General features: G+C 41.6%; 1 protein-coding gene across 1 annotated transcript; it reads right to left on the bottom strand.

Annotated features, from left to right (window-relative positions):
* Nucleotides 1–9,294: 9,294 nt before the first annotated feature.
* LOC123425966 lies at nucleotides 9,295–10,751 on the bottom strand. The gene is made up of 2 exons (XM_045109745.1): nucleotides 10,517–10,751; nucleotides 9,295–10,022 (listed from the first exon to the last, which is right to left on the bottom strand). The coding sequence occupies exons 1-2, from the start codon at nucleotides 10,749–10,751 to the stop codon at nucleotides 9,586–9,588; spliced, it is 672 nt and encodes a 223-aa protein (XP_044965680.1). The 3' UTR covers nucleotides 9,295–9,585.
* Between the last annotated feature and the right edge of the window lie 12,031 nt (nucleotides 10,752–22,782).

The raw sequence follows: 22,782 nt of genomic DNA, 5'->3' as shown, positions 1-22,782 counted from the left end.
GACAAGATTATTCCTAGCAAACAAATTACTTATCTCGACTGGTCTTTCAACATTAATTAGAATTGTATCGGAAGATGCATCGATAGTATAATTTTGACTGGATCGAAAGACAAGTAAATTGTCGGCTAGGCAAACCTCTTTGAAGACGTCGAGAGGATGCGATGTTGGCACAGCACGAACAATGCTTTGACCTGCCTCTGAATAACTTTCCAACGCTTCGACTTCCTCTTCTGGCTCTCGTGCCGCATCACTTGGATGCTTCTTATTAACCGAACATTGTTCGGCTTTACTTTCTCGCTCTTGATATTCATCTTTAACTGAATTATGGTCGGACATCTCTTCTTGTTCTTGATGCTTATCATCTTTGGCATGGAACTCATCGGGTAGGATGTAAGCTCCCTTACATCTAAAAAAATCGAGCACGTCCAGTTTGGTGCGTTTGCCGTTCCCTAACTCGGTGAAGCTTGCATCTTCTATTTTGGTACACCTAGAAATAACTGGCTTGATGCACTCGGCATTAGCCGGCGATGTACTTGGATGGATCCATGCACTCGGCTGGCATGATGTACTCAACTGGTTTGATGCACTCGAATGACTTGTTGCACTCGGCCTTAACTGGCTCGATGCACTCGGTCTTGACTTTGTGCACTCGGCCTTAACCAACTTGGTGCTCAATTCCATTTCATCTGAATCCTCCATTGTCTTGGCTTTAAAGGAATTGTTGGACTCGGTTATAGATGACTTAGTAATATTTGACTTTGTTTCAATCGGATCCATCATACTAGCCGAGTGAATCTGTTTTTCTGATTTGTTTGCAAAGCTTCTTTTTTATCTTGCCGTAACATCACACAAGGGCCAACATGGTTGCTGCATGAAGGAAGGCACTTGACGTATTGTTGTAAAGCTTCCTCTTCACGCTTCTTCTTGAGTGCTTCGTAAGCATGTCGATATTCTGCTGGTAATTCCTCAAGAGTCGGTGTAGTAAAATTGTTGATGCAATCTCCTGTGAGGTTTGGCTTGATCTCATCCATTCGGGTGACATGTTTTTCTTCAAATTCGTCTCTGCATGGATTGGCTTGCCCCCAATGTTTTTAGGATCTTTCGGCATGGAATTGATGTTGCTGAAATTTTGCAATTGTACAGGGGGTGTATAACATGCAACAACGATAGGTGAGGAGACATGCACTGTTGTTGAATATTTCCTCTTGATAATTTGATCAACTCGCAACACTTCGTCTTCTTTCAAAACCCTAGCTTTATTGCCTCGTAGTCAGGAACCAACCCCTTATCATGTTGTTCAAGGCAAATAAAACTAATCTTCTTATTTTGGGCCAAACATTTTAATGCAGCCAGAGCCACCTCATCTCTTGCAACATCAGGCACACATGCTACTGTAGAACCTCCATTCACTTGGCCATAACCATGAAGGTGAGCCGAGTCATGAATATTTTTAGTCGCATATGCCGTTGAACAATTAATCTCATGAGGTATAATATATGATGATTGGGGATAACCAGCCAAATAGCTATGGGAAGCATGGTCAATTCTCCCATCCATCGGCATGTTTGGGGATGAACCCGCATATTGCGAGCTGGTTGTCGATGGATAAAATTGTGGGACACACTCCTGTACACGAGGTGTCCTATATTGATCACTCAAACTAATCGTGTTGTTCACCGGCATATTGAAATGCGTTGCCGATGCACGAAAGTTTGGATCCAAAAGTTGCATGCCGCGATTATGTAAATTCCAAGTTTCTCCAACGGAATAACTAGTCGGCCTTTGCTTGTTAGGGTTAGCCGACATTACATGTCCATTGAAAGATCTAGCAACACCAACATGATGGTTGCTTGCATCTACGTAAGGGGATTGATGGTACATCTTACCTCATAGATTGCAGCCGCTTGATGATGCTCTCCTCGTAGCAAGAAGAGGCTAGAGACCGTTCAAAGCTTCGTCCCCAGCGGAGTCGCCAAAAATTGTGTAGACACACGAACACGTCACCGTGTACCCTGAACGTCGGGGGTGATGCACCGCAGCTCACGTCGAAGGAGACCCGACCGACAGCGCGATACTCAAGACAGTCGGCGGGTGCTTTTTCAGACCCGAAACCCCACACGCCCGGGAGGGACCCCGTCAGGGAGTGCGGCGTCTATGGGCTGCCCTAGGTCGGCCTGACCGTCCCTAGGGCCTCGTGGATCGCTGCCCTCCAAACGAAGAACGACAAAAAAAAGAACAAGGGAGAGAGGTAAAGGTAAAGGTAAAAAGTAGTAGATTGATTTGTTCGACTGTGTGTTGTTTCAATCGGCCATCACCTCCAATAAATATAAGAGGCGGCTGGACTTCTCGTACAAGCAAAGGATTCATCTAGGCTTTCCTTAAAAGAAAATTACACCAAATCACATCCTCGAGTCCTAATTCTAGTATAACTCGGATTCAACCTGAATCTGGCCCAAACTCCTGTCTTGCTCCTTGCACGGGACACATAATCTGCATATGACCTCCGATTAAGACGATTTATATACCAAACTCGATCGGATCGAAATTACAGACAACTCTTATGTTGATCACTTTTCCAAATAAGGTCATCTTGAATATTCCACGAGGTCATATTTAAATCCCAATCGGATTCGGCCACTCGGCTGACTGTACTGTCTGAATCTTGTATCGTTTCTGCAGGCTGTATACCATCTCGGATGACGATGACTCCAAAAGCAAAGTTAACCGCCTTGATGATACGCACAACTTTCATGTTAAACACTTTCCATACAAAGTCATCTAGATAACTCTTTGCGCTCATCTTTCATCTTCCGATTGGATATTGGCCAAATGTCACTCGGCTTCAAACCTTTCCAATCGGATGTTTAGGATTCTTCACTCGGATGACAAACTTTCCACTCGGATGGCAAACTTTTCCACTGGGATGGCAAACTCTCCACTCGGATGGCAAACTCCACTTGGATGGCGAACTTTTCCACTCGAATGGCAAACCCTTCCGCTCGGACGGCAAACTTTTCACTCGGATCCCCGTGTGAAACTTCAAACTGATCTTGTTTTGTTCCTTCAGGTCGCACACGAACTCAGATTGAGACAAAATATATATCAAAATCGATCATTTCGACGAGGCGAAGACAATTCATGTTGAACATGTTTCCATATGAGTCTGTCTTGTGAGCTTAATTGGCCGAATAGTACTCTGCATATGAAATCTCAGCACTTCGAACACAGTTTCGGTCTTCAAGATGAGATCGAAGAGCGATGACCCAAACTTCAAAAATGTTCATGTCAACACCACAAAACTTTTTCATGTGGAGCCCTTATTTATTGAAATACATCTTAATAAGATTTTCTTCCGTGCCAAAATTAGGTGTCAACACCGCCATGGTGGGCAACGACAAACAACCAGCTGTTGCGGCCGCTAACGACGGGATAAAGGATTCTGACGCGATGGCCACATGAGTCGCCTCCGCTGCCGCCATTTCCTCAGCGCTACGAGCTTCGGCGATCATTATCATCTCCTTTCCATGGCGGGCAGCGCGGTCCCGATGGGACTCATAGTCTGTTGGACCGATGATGGGGAAGGAGAGATTATCCGGCCGTCGGGACCATGATGGTCCACCCCGGAGGACCCGAGCGCCCGTTGAGCCGACACAATGGAGTCGCGGCAAACATATCTTGTTGTCGGTCGGGCGCGGTCCTCGTTGGAGCGATGGAGTGCAATGTGGACCGTCATTGCCTTCTCCAACACACATGGAATGACACCTTAGTCAACGCATTCAGACTGATCAGAGCCAGATCCGCTGTCCTCCATGTCGAAGAAGGCCACAGGTGAGTTAGGATGGCGAATGAAAATGGAAAGAAGTAAAATGAAGTGGTTAGGGTTTGATCCGGTTAGCGAATGAGAACAAATATATGTGAAATCAATAAATATATGTTGGATCCATGCGAGCAAGCCGAACGTGGCGGGCGTGCCCATGCGCACCGATATTTTTCCGTATTTCCCTGTATTTGGGCTGGACATAGGATGCCGTTCAGCCAAGGGCATTTGAGGCCTGTTTGAGGCATTCGGTTGGGCTGAAATTTTGTGACCGAACGATCTGTCCGGACATTTGAGACGGGTGCGCTTCAATTCACAAGGGTCCGGCTATAGATGCTCTTATATCAAACAGTGACAGGTGCGCTTCAATTTCACAAGACGGAGATGACGTTATGTATTAGAGAAAACTTCCCGTCCGCTCAAATATCTTGATAGCAAATCCTAACGTGTGCGCTTCAATTGGCAGGACAAAGAATGAAAAAAAATCACATCTGAAGTCGATACTAGCACGATCGACGGTCCAGATTTTGAGCAAAATAGCTTTAGAGAATGGAAGATCAAATGCACGGCTCGGCGGAGAAGCAGCCAAAATCCAACTTTGCTTCAACAGATAAATCCATACCAATAACAACCAAACTTTTATAAGCATAGCAACATATAAAGTTGGCTTTAAATACAGCCAGATACATCGACGACATAAAGATCAACAAATACTTCGATGGGGAAGATATTAAAGCATTTAAAAATTAACAGAGAAGAAACATGTACAGAACTTCATAATGAAATTAACTTGTAAGCTTTTCCACGTAAGTAAAAGCTTTGGTCAAACCAAGGATTTCATAGTAGAGTTCACAGTGAAACCAAGACACTGACGAGCCTCCCAACTCCAGCGGGTGAACACTCACCCGATGTCAGCTAGAGACATTGGACACAGACGATGGTTATAAGGAACTCTTAAGTCATCGACAATCTCATTGGTACATGACCAGGAAACAAAAACAAACATCTTGTTTGTCCATCCCAGAATAGCAAATGCAAGATACCTTTTTGCTGTCAGAGTCACAATTGCTGTCTCTAAAAGTCTAAATTCTGCTGCATCCTTAGAAATTTGTGTAAATGGTCACTGGAGCATCACTACCCTCACAATGGACCCCAACAATCTCAAGTGCACGAAGCTACAAATGATATTGATGAGAAATGAGAACATGCAATTTGTAGATTTTTTTAGTATTTCTAATGTGGAAATGACTAGCTAACTACTCCCTCCGTTCACTATTATATGATCAAACTTTTTTCTGATTCGGATGTATATAGACGCATTTAGTATGTTTGTACACTCATTTCAGTCCGTATGTAATCCATATTGAAATATCCAAAACATCTTATATTTGTGTACCGTAGTAGTTATCAAGGCTGGAGTAAGCTTATGTGCCTCAATGCTCTCTTTTCACTGTTGAAAAGAACCATAAATAATTCCATATGTTCTTTCTTTTAGGGGACAAATAGACGATCTGAAAGCTTTACCCAGGGCCGGACCGGCGGGTTGGGGGGGAGGGGGGACGGCCGCCCCGGGCCCCCACAAACTAGGGGCCCCCACCCAGGCATATATATACTAGGTAGGTTGGCAGGTTAAGTAGGCAGGGCCGGTCCTGAGATTTTGGGGGCCCGGCGCGAAACTAAAGTTTGGATGTTATGAACGGCCCAGTTAGCCATGCTGGCCCAGTTATCTTAATAGTATTTAGTAGTATTAGGGGCTTAGCCCAGTTTATTATAGCCTAGAGGAGTTATATAGTCATGTAATCAACACCTTTGAGATTAAGCAAAGATCAATCTGTTTTGATCGGCTCCAACCAGGAGCCGGTGCCCTAACCCTAGCCGCGCCAATCTCTCTCCCGATCTCTGTCAGCCACGGCACCCCAGCATCGTCGTCCGCCACTACCACCTCGCCAACCCTCCCCGCACCCTTACAACCTGCGAGCACGCCCTGGTAGGCATCGTATACCTACCATTGGGGCCCTTGATAAACACACAATAGTAATAAAAATGAAATTATGTATATATAAAAATTTACCAATAACATTTCAATGCATTTAAAATCAGTATGTGTATCAAATAATTTATACATATTACCTTAAAAAATTCTTCTAATGTTCCTCGATGCAAAATCACTTATGATGGGGTCGATTCAATCTCATCCAATAATTTCTTCTCGATGCATAATGTAGCCAAACCATTTAACCTCACTTGAGTCATTGTTGACCTCAAATAATTCTTCAACAATTTCAGCTTTCAAAAGCTTCTTTCAGCCAATTCAACAGTCACAGGCATAGTAAATAAGATACGATAAGCAATAGAGATATTCGGATAACAATGAACTTCTCTAACATGCCCAAAAAACTCCATAGCAGATATTATACCATCTGGCAAAGTGAATCTCATAATCTTCAATTTAGAAATAAGATCATATAACTCAACATCAAATGAACCATCGAGAGAGAATGTTTCTGCAAATTTTGTGCAACACTCTTCAAGTTCATTATCACTTAATGACTTCAGGGTGCCCAAGCTCAATAAAAATCCAAAGATATCTTTGAACTCCATTAGTTCTTCAAATCTATCCTTTAAAGAAGTGATCGCCATATCAACGAAAACAAAACAAAATATTCAACTCAAAAAGCCTTCTCAGCTTCTAAACTTTCTTCTTGACAATCACTTTCACCAAACTATTTCTTTCTCTTAGCACGACGTTTCACTGGATACACGGGCTCTATTCCCATTTCAGTTGCAATACCTTTGGCGATGGTCAAACTTGATGAAAACCCATCATCTCTGTAGTTCTTAAAAAACTGTGTTATACCATTTATTTGCTTCAAAGCAGAGTCAATACACATGGTTGACGATTGCAGCATCTTGCTAACTTTATTTACAGCAAACAAAATATCATGGTAGATAATCATACCAACTAGAAACTCAAAGCGACCAAGTGCATCAAATAAATTTTTGCATCGCTTTTATACTTAGGTTCAGTGTCAGAAGCATTACGTAACTCAGACAAAGCTAACCTTAACTCAACGGCTTGATATCTTATTGCTGTAACACTTTTGATTCGACTCTCCCAACGTGTGTTGGACAATGATTTCACGATCAAAGTAGGAACATGTTTAAGCAAAACATTCCACCTTTTCGTAGAACTAACAAATAATTTATAAATATGCGCTGAACAATTCTAAAAAATGAAATAGCTTTCTCACATGATTTTGCCATATCATAAAGAGTGAGATTGAGATAGTCATGTACTTGTCATAGTCTCAATCTCTTGCATGTTGTACAGAGATTGAGACTATGACAACAGCTTTCTCACATCATCTGGGTACTCTCACATGATGAGAAAGTTGTTTCATTTTTTGGAATTGTTCAGCGCATATATATATATTATTTGCTGGTTCTACGAAAAGGGGGAATGTTTTGCTTAAAACATGTTCCTAGTTTGACCGTGAAATCATTGTCCAACACACGTTGGAAGAGTCGAAACAAAAGTGTTACAGCAATAAGATATCAAGCCATTGAGTTAAGGCTAGCTTTATCTGAGTTACGTAATGCTTCTGACACTGAACCTAAGGATAAAAGCGATGCAAAAATTTATTTAATGCACTTGGTCGCTTTGAGTTTCTAGTTGGTATGATTATCTGGCATGACATTTTGTTTGATGTAAATAAAGTTAGCAAGATGTTGCAATCGTCAACCATGTGTATTGACTCTGCTTTGAAGCAAATAAATGGTATAACACATTTTTTAAGAAGTACAGAGATGATGGGTTTTCATCAAGTTTGACCATCACCAAAGGTATTGCAACCAAAATGGGAATAGAGCCTGTGTTTCCAGTGAAACGTCGTGCTAAGAGAAAGAAACAATTTGGTGAAAGTGATTGTTAAGAAGAAAGTTTAGAAGCTGAGAAGGCTTTTCGAGTTAAATATTTTTTAGGATTGGAGCATCACCAAAGAACTAGCCATGGACAGGGGTGCGTGGAAGCTTGCTATCCATGTGCCAGAACCATTAGTTGGTCGCAAGATCTTATGGGTTTCACCTCTAGCCTGCCCTAACTTGTTTGGGACCAAAGGCTTTGTTGTTGTTGTTGTTGTGGATATGGCGATCACTTCTTTGAAGGATAGATTTAAAGAACTAATGGTGTTTAAAGATATCTTTGGATTTCTATTGAGCTCAGGCACCCTAAAGTCATTAAGTGATAATGAACTTGAAGAGTGTTGCACAAAATTTGCAGAAACATTCTCTCTTGATGGTTCATCTGATGTTGAGTTATATGATCTTATTTCTGAATTGAAGATTATGAGATTCACTTTGCTAGATGGTGTAATGTCTGCTATGGAGATTTTTGGGCATATTAGAGAAGTTAATTGTTATCCAAATATCTCCATTGCTTATCGTATCTTATTTACTATGCCTGTGACGGTTGCATCGGCTGAAAGAAGCTTTTCAAAGCTGAAATTGTTGAAGAATTATTTGAGGTCGACAATGACTCGAGAGAGCTTAAATGGTTTGGCTACATTATGCATCGAGAAGAAATTATTGGATGAGATTGACATCGACCCCATCGTAAGTGATTTTGCATCGAGGAATGTTAGAAAAGAATTTAAGGTAACATGTATAAATTATTTGATACACATATTGATTTTAAATGCATTGAAATATTATTGGTAAATTTTTATATATACATATTTGCATTTTTATTACTATTGTGTGTTTATTAAGGGCCCCAAACTTTAGTTTCGCCCCGGGCCCCCAAAATCTCATGACCGTGGCTTGAGCTTTAAAACACACTCATTATGTAAACTAATACTCCCTCCATCCGGAAATACTTGTTGTAGGAATGGATGTATTTAGATGTATTTTAGTTCTAGATACATCCATTTGTATCCATTTTTGTGACAAGTAATTTCGGACGGAGGAAGTATAAGATAACGATCTTCTATTAGTTTACAGAGGGAGTACAGTGGATCAGAGTAGTAAAACATAAAAACCTTTACCAAGAAAGAATCTACCAATGTACTCATGTTGTCATATTCCCTCTTTCCCAAAATATATGTTCTGCTAAAAGTTCAACTATTTAAAATTTGGCCAAGCTTGTACTAGAAAAAACATGGACATATATAAAAATCAAATAAATACACTACAAAATATATTTCATGGTATATCTACTGATATTTATTTGGTATATGTATACGTTTATATTTTTCTCTACACACTTTTACTAGGACTAAATTTTACCATATAAGGTTTTGTAGCAACACAGTTATGTGGAAGGTCGAAGATAACCATGCAAGAGTTCAGCACAAATCATGCTTCAACCTTTAAATCACATACTGTAATCACTAATCTGTAACACTAGCTATAACTTATAAGTGATGCGTGGATAAGAAAAATGAGAGAGATGAAAGGGCAAATTAAAGACAGCATTCATCTTTTCAAAGTGGCAAGGATATAGATTCATGCCAATCTATTATCCACTGTAAGCTGATAGTCAGCAATTCATGATCATAAACGTGCATTTGGAATTGAAGCTATTCAGTAACAAGAAAACACATCTCGTCTCCAGAGTCCCTGGCTCCTCTCTTATCTTACTATACACTCTACGCATTCACTATACATAAAGAGGTGTTCAGGAACCAGGCCACAATCCAACATCAGTGATTTTACAAAAAATCGAAAAAATAAAAGCATACGAATATACCGGGGCACATGGGTTGTGTAGGTCATGTATGGGCCTCGAGACAGAGGGAGAGGTCGATGCGCGCGCGCTCGCACTGGGAGCGCTTGAGCGCGGTTCCAGAGCTGCCGCAGAGCGTGCGCACGGTCTCGGTCTCGCCGGGGCAGCACATGCTCACCACGCACTCTGCTAGGGCCCGGTTGAGGTGCCGGCACAGCACCTCGGGCTGCAGCGGGCCGCGGGCGGCACGGCGGTGGCACTCGGCGAGAGCCCGATGGGTCGAGACGCAAGGCCCCGGGACGGGCACGGCCGCGGAGTCAGCCCCGGGTTGTTCCCTCACGCGGACACCGCTGCTCTTGCTCATGGGGAATCCAGGGAAGATCGGCGCTTCCGCCCCACCTTTGATCGACCCTCCGCTCGTGGATTTGTTGGTGGTCTGCAGGTATTTTATTTTTATTTTTATCTTTTTGCACACACGGTAGTCTCATACCTGGCCAAACAGCCCGGCCCAACACGCCCCGGCCCGGCCCGCCGTAAACGGCCTAGCACGGCACAGCCCGCCCAGGCATGATTACTAATCGTGTCGTGCCGTGCCAGCAACGTGCTCGGGGTGGTGGTCCAGGCATAGAACGGGGGGCTAGCTGGGCTGGCAGGCATAGCACGGGGGGCTAGCTGGGCTGGCACGCGGCACGTCAGTCTGTTTCGACTTGTTGATCCGTTTAGACGGTTTTTTTACAGTTTTTTGATAAAACAGGTCAAAAAACAGCGAAACAAAGCCTAAGAGTGTAAAATTGTAAAAATTGATAGAGTCTTACGTGGGGTAAATCTATAATTTTATTAGCGTTCGGCTCATTAAAACCTTCCATCCCATAAAAGTAAAGGAGTACAAACCATTCTTTAGAAATACTTAAAGATTAAAAAATGAAGAAAGAAAAGAAATTACAAATACTACAACTAACTAATTAGGATCCTTCAACCTTGCCTCGCGGCCGCAGCCATAGCCGTCGCCTCCTCTGCCTCCTTGACATGTGTCGTCTTGTGCCTCATTAGGTGGTTGGTTCTAGTATTCTTTTTCATGGCCAACTTATTACCACATTGTTTGCATTTTGCAAAAAGCCGGACGAGAGCACCCTCATCTCTGACAAATTCTTCATCGTAGTACCTCCAAATGGAAGAGCGTCTCACAAAAACGTTTTGATTTGGATCAGTCATGTTTGTGTGTGGAAAATGAGAGGGAGTTTGAGTATGAGAAATGAGAAAGTGTGCATCCCTTTTTATAGCAAAGAATGGCACGTTAGGCACGTTAGGCAACAATAATGCATAAAATAAAAAATTAAGACAATGTAGCATCTGAGATAAATCTTGAGCTTTATTACTGGCCGCCTTATTAAAACCTTCCATCCCTAGGAAGTAAAAGACTACAAAGCCACGTTCTAGAATTACAAAAAGGAAAGAAACTTATAAAAAGATAAGAAAATAACAAAAGAAAAAGAAAATGACTACACTACTAATCTACCGATAGGTCCGATGTCGAGTCTTCTTCAAGGTTCATATCTTCAAACATGGCCCGTATTTCCGGGTTTTCTACAGTGTGCTCGGCTCTCCTTCTTGATAGCTCCCCATCTTTCATGGACATTAGTGTTCTCATCATATCAGGGGTGAGACTAGTTCTTCTTTCCTCAGTTATTCTTCCAGCAAGGCTGGAAGCAGACTTTGATGACACCATAGAGACGGGTACTGGTAATACATCACGTGCTAATATGAAAAGAACCAGAAATGTAAGTTGTGTTCTTGCCACCACTATAGTATGTTGAAGTCTTCCTTACTATCTAAATCGAACATGACTTTGTCACTGTTGAGGTACTTCGCTAACTCCCCGCCACCTTGAAGAACAATTGTTGACGTGGAAAAGCTTTCGGCGGTAGAGGAGGACGAAGAACCAAAGATCTTTCTCCATGATCTTCTCTTTTTTACTTGCAGTAGGTGCTCGTGAAGGTCGTTGCATTCGAACTTCGACATACTTTTGCTCATACTTAGCAGAAACATCAAAAATCTTTTCACGAGCCACGTTGAAGTCATCACTATAAGCTAAACTTAGGGATGCAGATAGTACATTGAGTGCACTACGACACCCTTCAAGTTTAGCTCTGGGACCAAGATAAATGCAAATGCATAAAACAGTGGAATATATTCTAATATTTAAATACTTGGTTTTCATGTCACCAACAACACTAAGTAATAATCCATCACCTTCATATGCTTTCAGATGACTAGCAATGTCTAATATGGTATGCACCATCAAAGGAGATGTGGGGTAATAAACCCCAAACAAAGTAATTGTTGCATCATAGAACAACTCAAGAAATACAGGCAATGATGTAATAACATGCCAGGTTTCATTGTCGGTTAGAGGATCAGCCCCATAATTTTGCATTAATAAAACCAGTGAACGAAACTCTATCTCGAATAACTGCCTTAAGCATCAAATATGTAGAGTTCCATCTAACAAGCATGTCTGAATTAAACTTATGAGGAGTTGCGTCTATAGCAATGCAATATATCTTATAGTTTGAAATTCATTCAGTTAAATGTGAAAGATAAGATATTGCAGTGTGTATGCATTCAACATGTGGTTCACATAAATGTAAAGCATCTTTAGCAATAAGATTAATTATATGGCAAGCACAACATTGATGCATTAAAAAGGATGCAGCATATACGGAGAATATAGGAGTCAGGGTGTTCATTGAAGTGGTGTTTACTCAAGCATTATCCAAAGTTATCGCGAAAACCTTGTCAGCAAGATCAAAATCATTCACAACTTTGAGTAAAGCTTCAACAATGTTTGGACCACTGTGTGGTACATCTATTAATTGAAATCCCATGACTCTTTTTGTAGATGCCAATGTGCGTTAACATAATGAGCTACCACACTAATGTAGTCTTGCTTTGCCCCACCAGTCCAAATATCAGATGTTAACGACACTGAAAAAGTGCACGTAAAAAATTCATCTTTTATTTTATCTTTACCAGTCTGGTAAAGCTTTTTAAGATCCCTACTTGTAGTTTGTCTAGAATCTGGTCTATAATTAGGATTATGGCAAGTTTGAATATATTCTATGGAACCGTCAGGTTCACCAAAGCCTAGTGGTAAATCATTAGAAGCAATAAGACAACATAGACCTTCTCGCTGAACACGAGCATCGTAGGTGAAATTGTGTACCGTACCGTCACGGTTGAACCTGAGCGGAGTTTGCACAATGGTCGAGCTCGACACGCTCGTTGCATCTGCCCTGGTGTGGGCATCCAAATGGCTCTTTACGTGGTCAGTTCCGCCCTTGGCTTCTCCGGTTAGATCCTTCTAGCACCTTTTGCACATTGCTGTCACCTTCCGTACACTGGCCGCCATGGATATTTCTTCATCGAAATATTCCCATACCACGGAGGTTTTGTGACGAGCTCTTTGCCTCGCACCCATGCTGGTGGAGGAACCCGTCCCACTACTAAAATTGGTGTGACCTTCAGGTCGGGACCGATATGGGGTTCGAGAGTAGGATGATTGGTATAAGGATGTTGCATGGGTGGGGGCATGGTAGTGAGATCGGAGCTCGGAGGGTAGAGGCATCCCCAAGACAGAAATCGGAGAGTGGGAAGCTAGTATCGTCATCCATGTTGAGAAATATGTGGGTCGGGCATCCCTATTTATAGCAAAAAAAGACAAATTTTGAACAAATTTGACCCTCCACGGACAAAATTTCGAATATATGCATTTTATTTAAAAAACACCCTAATCCCTCCTAAACCGAGCCTAACTCCCCTAAATCCCTCCCAACGGCTCCCACCACCCTAAATTCCCCCTAAACCGCGCTGGCCCCTCCCCCGCTCCTACATCGATCGAGGCAGCTGACCAGGGCGCGAGGATGGCCAGCAGCAAGTGACTGAGGAGAGACCAACTGCCTGCCCCTGCTCGAGGCAGGCCTGTCGTGCCGTGCTGCGTGTCGCCATGCCGAGCCGGGCTTCGCGCCAGAACACACTAATCGGCTTGTGTCGTGCTGCCTCCGTACTAAGGGTGGCGGCCCAGGCATGGCCCAAGGCGGGTTGTGTGCCTCGCACGACCCGATTAGCGTGTGTCGGGCTTGCGTGCTTCTCATCCGGCTCGATTAACAGTGGATGTTTGGCCAAATTTGGGTGGTCTGTCTCGTGAGAAGCGACTGTCCTCCTGCCGCTTATGGGGCACCCGACTTGGTGGATTGGCCCATAAGTTCACCCACAGGCTCATTCTATGTCGGCCCAACGAGGTTCTACATTTCAGGACACAAATATTATTTTCTAAAAGTAAACACATATTTTTTGCACACGATATGGACACAAGCGCTCATATATACGCGCATACTGCTACTTCTTGAGCTTCCGTTGGTTTTCCTTAAAGAGGAAAGGGTGATGCAGCAAAGTAGAGATAAGTATTTCCCTCAGTTTGAGAACCAATGTGTCAATCCAGTAGGAGTATCAAGATGAGGCACCAAGGCACCTGCGCAAAAACAAACAAACTTGCACCCAACGCGATAAAGGGGTTGTCAATCCCTTTACGATTACTTGCAAGGTGAGATATGATAGTGATAATAGGTAAATATAAATAAATAAATAAAAATGCAGCAAGGTATTTTTGGTATTTTTGTATGTAGATCTGAATATATAATGTGTAAAATAGACCCGGGGGCCATAGTGTTCACTAGAGGCTTCTCTCATGATAGCAAGTATTACGATGGGTGAACGAATTACTGTCGAGCAATTGATAGAATCGCGCAAAGTCATGATGATATCTAAGGCAATGCTCATACATATAGGCATCACGTCTGAGACAACTATACCGATACTTTCTGCATCTACTACTATTACTCCACACATCGACCGCTATCGAACATGCATCTAGTGTATTAAGTACATAACAAACAGAGTAGCACCTTAAGCAAGATGACATGATGTAGAGGGATAAATTCATGCAATATGATATAAACCCCATCTTTTTACCCTTCATGGCAACAACACGATGCGTGCCTCGCTACCCCTTCTGTCACTAGGTGAGGACACCGCACGGTATGAACCCAAAACCAAGCACTTCTCCCATTGCAAGAATTATAGATCAAGTTGTCCAAACAAAACCCATAACTCGAAGAGAATTACAAGAATACAAAATCATGCATATAAGAAATCAGAGGAGACTCAAATAATATTCATAGATAATCTGATCATAAATCCACAATTCATCGGATCTCGACAAACACACCACAAAAGAAAGTTACATCAGATAGATCTACATGAAGATCATGGAGAACTTTGTATTGAAGATCCAAGAGAGAGAAGAAGCCATGTAGCTACTAGATATGGACCCGAAGGTCTGTGGTGAACTACTCACGCATCATCGGAGAGGCAATGGTGTTGATGAAGAAGCCCTCCGTGTCCGAAACCCCCTCCGGTAGGGCACCAGAACGGTCCCCAGATGGGATCTCGCGGAAACAGAAGCTTGCGGCGGCGGAAAAGTATTTTCGTGGCTCTCCTGTTGGTTTGGGGATTTTAGGGAATTTATAGGCGAAAGAGGTAGGGCAAAGGAGGCAGGGGGGCACGAGCCTGCTAGGCGCCCCCCTGGGCGCGCCTAGGGGGCGCGTGGACTCCTCCGTGGCCCTCTGCCTTGGTTCTCAAGTATTCTGGATCCCTTCTGTTATGGAAAAAATCATCCCGAAGGTTTTATTCCGTTTGGACCCCGTTTAATATTCTTATCTGAAAAAGGTCAAAAACACGGAAAAAACAGAAACTGGCACTCGACACTGAGTTAATAGGTTAGTCCCAAAAATGATATAAAATAGCATATAAATGCATATAAAACATCCCAAGTTGATAATATAACATGGAACAATAAAAAATTATAGATACGTTGGAGACGTATCAAGCATCCCCAAGCTTAACTCCTGCTCGTCCTCGAGTAGGGAAGTGATAAGGACCAAATTTTTGATGTGGAATGCTACCTAACATATTTGTTCTTTGTAACTTCTTTATTGTGGCATGAATGTTGAGATCCATAAGATTCAAAACAATAGTTTAATATTGACATGAAAACAATAATACTTTAAGCATACTAGCAAAGTAATCATGAACTTTTGAAATAACAAGGTCAAAGAAAGTTATCCCTACAAAATCATATAGTCTGGCTATGCTCCATCATCCCCACACAACGAATTTAAATCATGCACAACCCCGGTATTGGCCAAGTAATTGTTTTCACACTCTTACTTTCTCAAACCTTTTCAACTCTCACACAATACATGAGCGTGAGCCATGGATATAAAACTATAGGTGGAATAGAGTGTGGTGGAGGTTGTGAGGCAAAAAGGAGGAGATGGTCACATCGACTCGGCGTATCAATGGGTTATGGAGATGCCCATCAATAGATATCAATGTGAATGAGTAGGGATTGCCATGCAACGGATGCACTAGAGCTATAAGTGTATGAAAGCTCAAAAATAAAAACTAGTGGGTGTGCACCCAACTTGCTTGCTCACGAAGACCTAGGGCAATTTTGAGGAAGCCCATCATTGGAATATACAAGCCAAGTTATATAATGAAAATTCCCACTAGTATATGAAAGTGACAAAACAAGAGACTCTCTATCATGAATAACATGGTGCTATTTTGAAGCACAAGTGTGGAAAAAGATAGTAGCATTGTCCCTTCTCTCTTTTTCTCTCATTTTTTTTGCATGGGCTCTTTGGCCTCTTTTTTTTCATTTCATTTTTTTCCTTTTTTTTGGTGGGCATCTTTGGCCCATTTTTTTTATTTCCTCACATGGTATAATGCTATAATAATGAAGATCATCACACTTTTATTTACTTACAACTCGATACTTAGAACAATAATGACTCTAGATGAAATGCCTCCGGCAGTGTACTCGGATGTGCAACGATCTAGCTTAGCGTATGACGTTGAAACATCTCGCTAGCTATCTTACGATCATGCAATGGCAATATGAAAGTGATGGCACATGTCATGAGACGGAACGGTGGAAGTTGCATGGCAATATATCTCGGAATGGCTATGAAAATGCCATAATAGGTAGGTATGGTGGCTGTTTTGAGGAAGGTATATGGTGGTTTTGTGCACCGGCGAAAGTTGTGCGGCACTAGAGAGGCTAGCAATGGTGGAAGGGTGAGAGTGCATCTATAGCATGGACTCACATTAGTCATGAAGAACTCATATACTTATTGCGAAAGTTTTAGTAGTAATCAAAACAAAGTGCTAAACGCTTACTCCTAGGGGATGGGTTGGTAGGAGTTAACCATCGTGCGATCCCGACCGCCACACAAAGGATGACAATCAATAAATCAATTATGCTCCGACTTCATAACATAGCAGTTCACCATACGTGCATGCTACGGGAATCACTAACCTCAAGACAAGTATTTCTAGATTCACAACACCCTACTATCATAACCCTAATATTACCATATCCATACCTCAAAACTAATTGTGAGGGATCAAACTTCTCTTACTAATCAATGCACTTGAATATGAAAGTTTTTATTATATCCTCTTCGGATGCCTATCATATTTTGGACTAATTTCATAACACACGGCAATTACCAAGTTACTTAGAGAGAGCGCTCTCAAAATGATATAAGTGAAGATCGAGAGTTTTTATTTCTACAAAATATGACACCGCCGTGCTCTATAAAGATTTAAGTGAAGCACTAGAGCAAAATTATCTATCTCAAAAGATATAACTGAAGCTCATGGGAGCAAAATTATCTAGCTCAAAAGATATAAGTGAAGAACATGCGAGCTAAATTGCCTAACTCAAAAGATATAAGTGAAGCTCATTGAGTATTCTAACAAATTCATGATGAGTGCATGTCCCTCTCAAAAGGTGTGCAGCAAGGACGATTGTGATAAAACAAAAAGCAAAGACTCCTATATTACACGACGCTCCAAGAAAAACACATATCATGTGGTAAATAAAATATAGCTCCAAGTAATGTTACCGATGGATTGAAGACGAAAGAGAGGATGCCTTCCCGGGGCATCCCCAAGCTTAGGCTTTTTGGTGTCCTTGAATTTGGCTTGGGATGACTTGGGCATCCCCAAGCTTAGGTTCTTTCCACTCTTTATTCCATTGTCCATAAGAACATCACCCAAAACATGAAAACTTCACAACACAAAACTTAAAACAGAAACTCGTGATATCATTAGCATAAGAAAACAAACCACCAACTTTTTAGGTACTGTAGTAAACTTAATTTCCATTTAGATTGATGTTATATTACTGTATTCTCACTTCTCCATGGCTCGTACCCCCCGATACTAGCCATAGTTTCATCAAAATAAGCAATCAACACAACAAAAACAGAATCTGTCAAAAATAGAACAATCTGTACAATCTGTATATTTCGTATACCTCTGCTATCCCAAAAATTCTGAAAAAATTATGATAATTAGGGAAATTTGCATATCAATCAGCACAAAAAGAATCAACTCAAAATCTCTTTCTGGATAGGAACTAAAAATAATTTCATGAGCACAAAGTTTCTGTTTTTTTCAGCATGATTAAACAACTATCACCAAAACTAATCATAAAGGTTCTACTTGTCACAAACACTAATTAAAACATAAAAAACACAATCATAATAGAATAATGATGGTGTGGGCTCAACAAAATAGAAAGTAAAAAAGCAAAAAAAATATATTATTCATTGGGTTGCCTCCCAACAAGCGCTATCGTTTAACGCCCTTTGCTAGACGTAAGGCAATAGAATCAAGTATTGTCATCTTTAGTGCTCAAACCACTCATACCATCATAATTATTAGGGAGTTCTTTAATTTTATCAATAATTATACTCCTAGATAGGCAACAAAGATAATCATTAGTGATGATAGGTTTTTTTAAGATATCAAGATACGTAGGGTGAACACTCAACATTTTAAGATCTTCATCTCTCTTACTAGATGGTTCACCATTGTTTTTAGGAACATAAACAAGCTTAGTGGCCTTATTGTGGGAAAAATTTGGAGTGTTCTGAACAGCAGCAAAAGCGGAACCCAAGTTGGTTATAACATCCTCTAGTTTGCCAATTCTAGAGGAATCATGATCTAGTTTTTTCGTTAACTATGGGTTCCTTCTCCTTTAAATTTTTCAAAGTCATTCCCACCTTGGATACATATTGAGTGATTTTATTGTGGATCTTTTTATCCAAATTTTCAATGAGTTCTATCGTAGCAACTTTATTTTCAATAATATCCAGCCTACGCATCACATGTTCCAAAGTTAAAGTAGTTCCATTAACCATGAGTGGGGGTGAGCCTACCAAATTTATTAAAGCACCATAAGAATCAACGGTATCTCTACCCAAGAAATTTTCGCCTACGATGGTGTCAAGAACATACCTATTCCAAGGGGAAATACCCACATAAAAATTGTGAAGTAGAACGGTAGTAGATTGCTTACGAGTAGATCTATTCTGAGCATTGCAATTTCTATACCAAGCATCTTTTAAGTTTTCTCCCTCATTTTGTTTAAAGTTAAGAACCTCGCTCTCGGGAGTAATGATCATAGATATAGGACTAGCCATAAGGATAAGTAGACTAACCCACACAAGCAAACAGAAAGTAAGCGAAAGAAAGGGGTGAACGAAAAAGGCAAAATAAATAAAGGCAAATATTTTTGTAAATTTTGTTTTAGAAGTGGGGGAGAGGAAAACGAGAGGCAAATGGAAAATAATGTAAATGCAAGAGATGAGTTTGCGATAGGTACTTGGTAGATATGCTTCACTTGAATGCTCCCCAGCAACAGCGCTAGAAATTCTTCCTGCTACTTCTTGAGCTTGCGTTGGTTTTTCCCTTGAAGAGGAAAGGGTGATGCAACAAAGTAGAGATAAGTATTCCCCTCAGTTCGAGAAGCAAGGTATCAATCCAGTAGGAGTATCAAGATGAGGCACCAAGGCACCTACGCAAAAACAAACAAATTTGCACCCAATGCGATAAAGGGGTTGTCAATCCCTTTACGATTACTTGCAAGGTGAGATCTGATAGTGATAATAGGTAAATATAAATAAATAAATAAAAGTGTAGCAAGGTATTTTTGGTATTTTTGTATGTAGATCTGAATATATAATATGTAAAATAAACCCGGGGCCATAGTGTTCACTAGAGGCTTCTCTCATGATAGCAAGTATTACGGTGGGTGAACGAATTACTGTTGAGCAATTGATAGAATCACGCAAAGTCATGACGATATCCAAGGCAATGATCATACATATAGGCATCACATCCGAGACAAGTAGACCGATACTTTCTGCATCTACTACTATCACTCCACACATCGACCGCTATCCAGCATGCATCTGGTGTATTAAGTACATAACAAACAAAGTAACGCCTTAAGCAAGATGACATGATGTAGAGGGATAAATCCATGCAATATGATATAAACCCCATATTTTTACCCTTGATGGCAACAACATGACGCGTGCCTTGCTACCCCTTTTGTCACTAGGTGAGGACACCGCACGGTATGAACCCAAAACCAAACACTTCTCCCATTGCAAGAATTATAGATCTAGTTGGCCAAACGAAACCCATAACACGAAGAGAATTACAAGGATACGAAATCATGCATATAAGAAATCAGAGGAGACTCAAATAATATTCATAGATAATCTGATCATAAATCCACAATTCATCGGATCTCGACAAACACACCACAAAAGAAAGTTACATCGGATAGATCTCCATGAAGATCATGGAGAACTTTGTATTGAAGATCCAAGAGAGAGAAGAAGCCATGTAGCTACTAGATATGGACCCGAAGGTGTGTGGTGAACTACTCACGCATCATTGGAGAGGCAATGGTGTTGATGAAGAAGCCCTCCGTGTACGAATCCCCCTCTGGTAGGGCACCAGAACGGTCCGCAGATGGGATCTCGCGGAAACAGAAGCTTGCGGTGGCGGAAAAGTATTTTCGTGGCTCTCCTGCTGGTTTGGGGATTTTAGGGAATTTATAGGCGAAAGAGGTAGGGAAAGGAGGCACGGGGGGGGGGGGGGGCACGAGCCTGCTAGGCGCCCCCCGGGGCGCGCCTAGGGGGCTCGTGGCCTCCTCCGTGGCGCCGTGCCTTGGTTCTCAAGTCTTCTCGATCCCTTCTGTTATGGAAAAATCATCCCGAAGGTTTTATTCCGTTTGGACTCCGTTTAATATTCTTATCTGAAAAAGGGTCAAAACACAGAAAAACAGAAACTGGCACTGGGCACTGAGTTAATAGGTTAGTCCCAAAAATGATATAAAATAGCATATAAATGCATATAAAACATCCCAAGTTGATAATATAATAGCATGGAACAATCAAAAATTATAGATACGTTGGAGACGTATCACATACACTCACACTTATGAACGCACAAACGCACACCCTATCCGTATGAGCATCTTTGAGAGATCGAGCCGGCATATCATCTTGGGATTATGAACTCATTGTAGGTGCCTCGTCATTGATGGGAAGATCTCCTCCCACTAAATGTGCATCACCGAAAATCCTGAAATAAATCCAGGAATAATGCGAGCACCAGAATTTGAATCCTAATGGGCTGGGGATACCACTGTCCCTCTATGGTTGGTTTGTGTTGTTAATGATATCAGCATAGGTATTAGTTACATAAAAAATCCTTCAAATAGTTACATAAAAATCACTTTTAGAAAAAGTTACATTCATTTTTTTCAACAACTGACATGTTTTTTTCCTTTTGCGAGTAAACAAACATATTTGATGAAATATAGAGTACTCCAGGTGCTCAATTGATATCTTCTCCAACTTTGTCTTTCCCATGATATCACTTCTAAACCTTCAGTTCTCGATGCCTTGCCTCTAGCACTGAAGGTACATGATACGTCTCCAACGTATCTATATTTTTTGATGGTTTCATGCTATTATCTTGTCAAACTTTGGATGTTTTGCATGCCTTTTATTTATTTTCTAGGACTAACTTATTAACTCAGTGCCAAGTGTCAGTTCCAGTTTTTTTCCATGTTTTTGACCCCTTTCAGAGGAGATTTTGAAACGGAGTCCAAACGGAAGAAAATCCCCGAAAATATTTTTTCTGGAACAGAAGAAGATCGGAGAGCTTGGGGGCCAAGCCAGAACAGCCCCAAGGGCCCCACTAGCCCTCAGCCCGCGGCCAGGGGGGCCGCGCCATGTAGGCTTGTGGGCCCCCTGGAGGTCCCCTGACCTTGATCTTGCGCCTATAAATTCCCAAATATTCCCCAAAAAATTAGGGGAGCATCGTAATCACTTTTCCGCCACCGCAAGCTTCTGTCTCCGTAAGATCCCATCTGGGGCACGTCCTGGTGCCCTGCCGGAGGGGGGATTCGGACACGGAAGGCTTCTCCATCAACACCATGACCTCTCTGATGATGCGTGAGTAGTTCACCATAGACCTACGGGTCCATAGCTAGTAACTAGATGGCTTCTTCTCTCTCTTGGATCTTCAATACAAAGTTCTCCATGATCTTCATGGAGATGTATCCGATGTAATCTTCTTTTGCGGTGTGCGATGAATTGTGGATTTATGATCAGATTATCTATGAATCTTATTTGAGTTTCTTCTGATCTCTCTTATGCATTATTTCATATCCTTGTAATTCTCTTCGAGTTGTGGGTTTTGTCTGGCCAACTAGATCTATGATTCTTGCAATGGGAGAAGTGCTTGGTTTTGGGTTCATACCGTGCGGTGACCTCACCCAGTGACAGAAGGGGTAGCGAGGCACGTATCGTGTTGTTGCCATCAAGGGTAAAAAGATGGGGTTTTCATCATTGGTTTGAGATTATCCCTCTACATCATGTCATCTTGCTTAAAGCGTTACTCTGTTCGTCATGAACTCAATACACTAGATGCATGCTGGATAGCGGTCGATGTGTGGAGTAATAGTAGTAGATGCAGAAAGTATCGGTCTACTTGTCTCGGACGTGATGCCTATATGCTAGATCATTGCCTTAGATATCGTCATGACTTTGCGCGGTTCTATCAATTGCTTGATAGTAATTTGTTCACCCACCGTAATACTTGCTATTTTGAGAGAAGCCTCTAGTGAACACTATGGCCCCCAGGGTCTACTCCACACCATATTTTCAGCCTTACACTTTTTACTTCGTTGCACTTTCCGCCTTCAGATCTCACTTTGCAAACAATCTTGATGGGATTGACAACCCCT

This window comes from Hordeum vulgare, chromosome 2H (genome assembly GCF_904849725.1).
Source record: "Hordeum vulgare subsp. vulgare chromosome 2H, MorexV3_pseudomolecules_assembly, whole genome shotgun sequence".
NCBI classification, from domain to species: Eukaryota; Viridiplantae; Streptophyta; class Magnoliopsida; order Poales; family Poaceae; genus Hordeum; species Hordeum vulgare.
The sequence above is the reverse complement of the archived record's forward strand: the minus strand, read 5'-3'. Positions and strand labels throughout refer to the sequence as shown.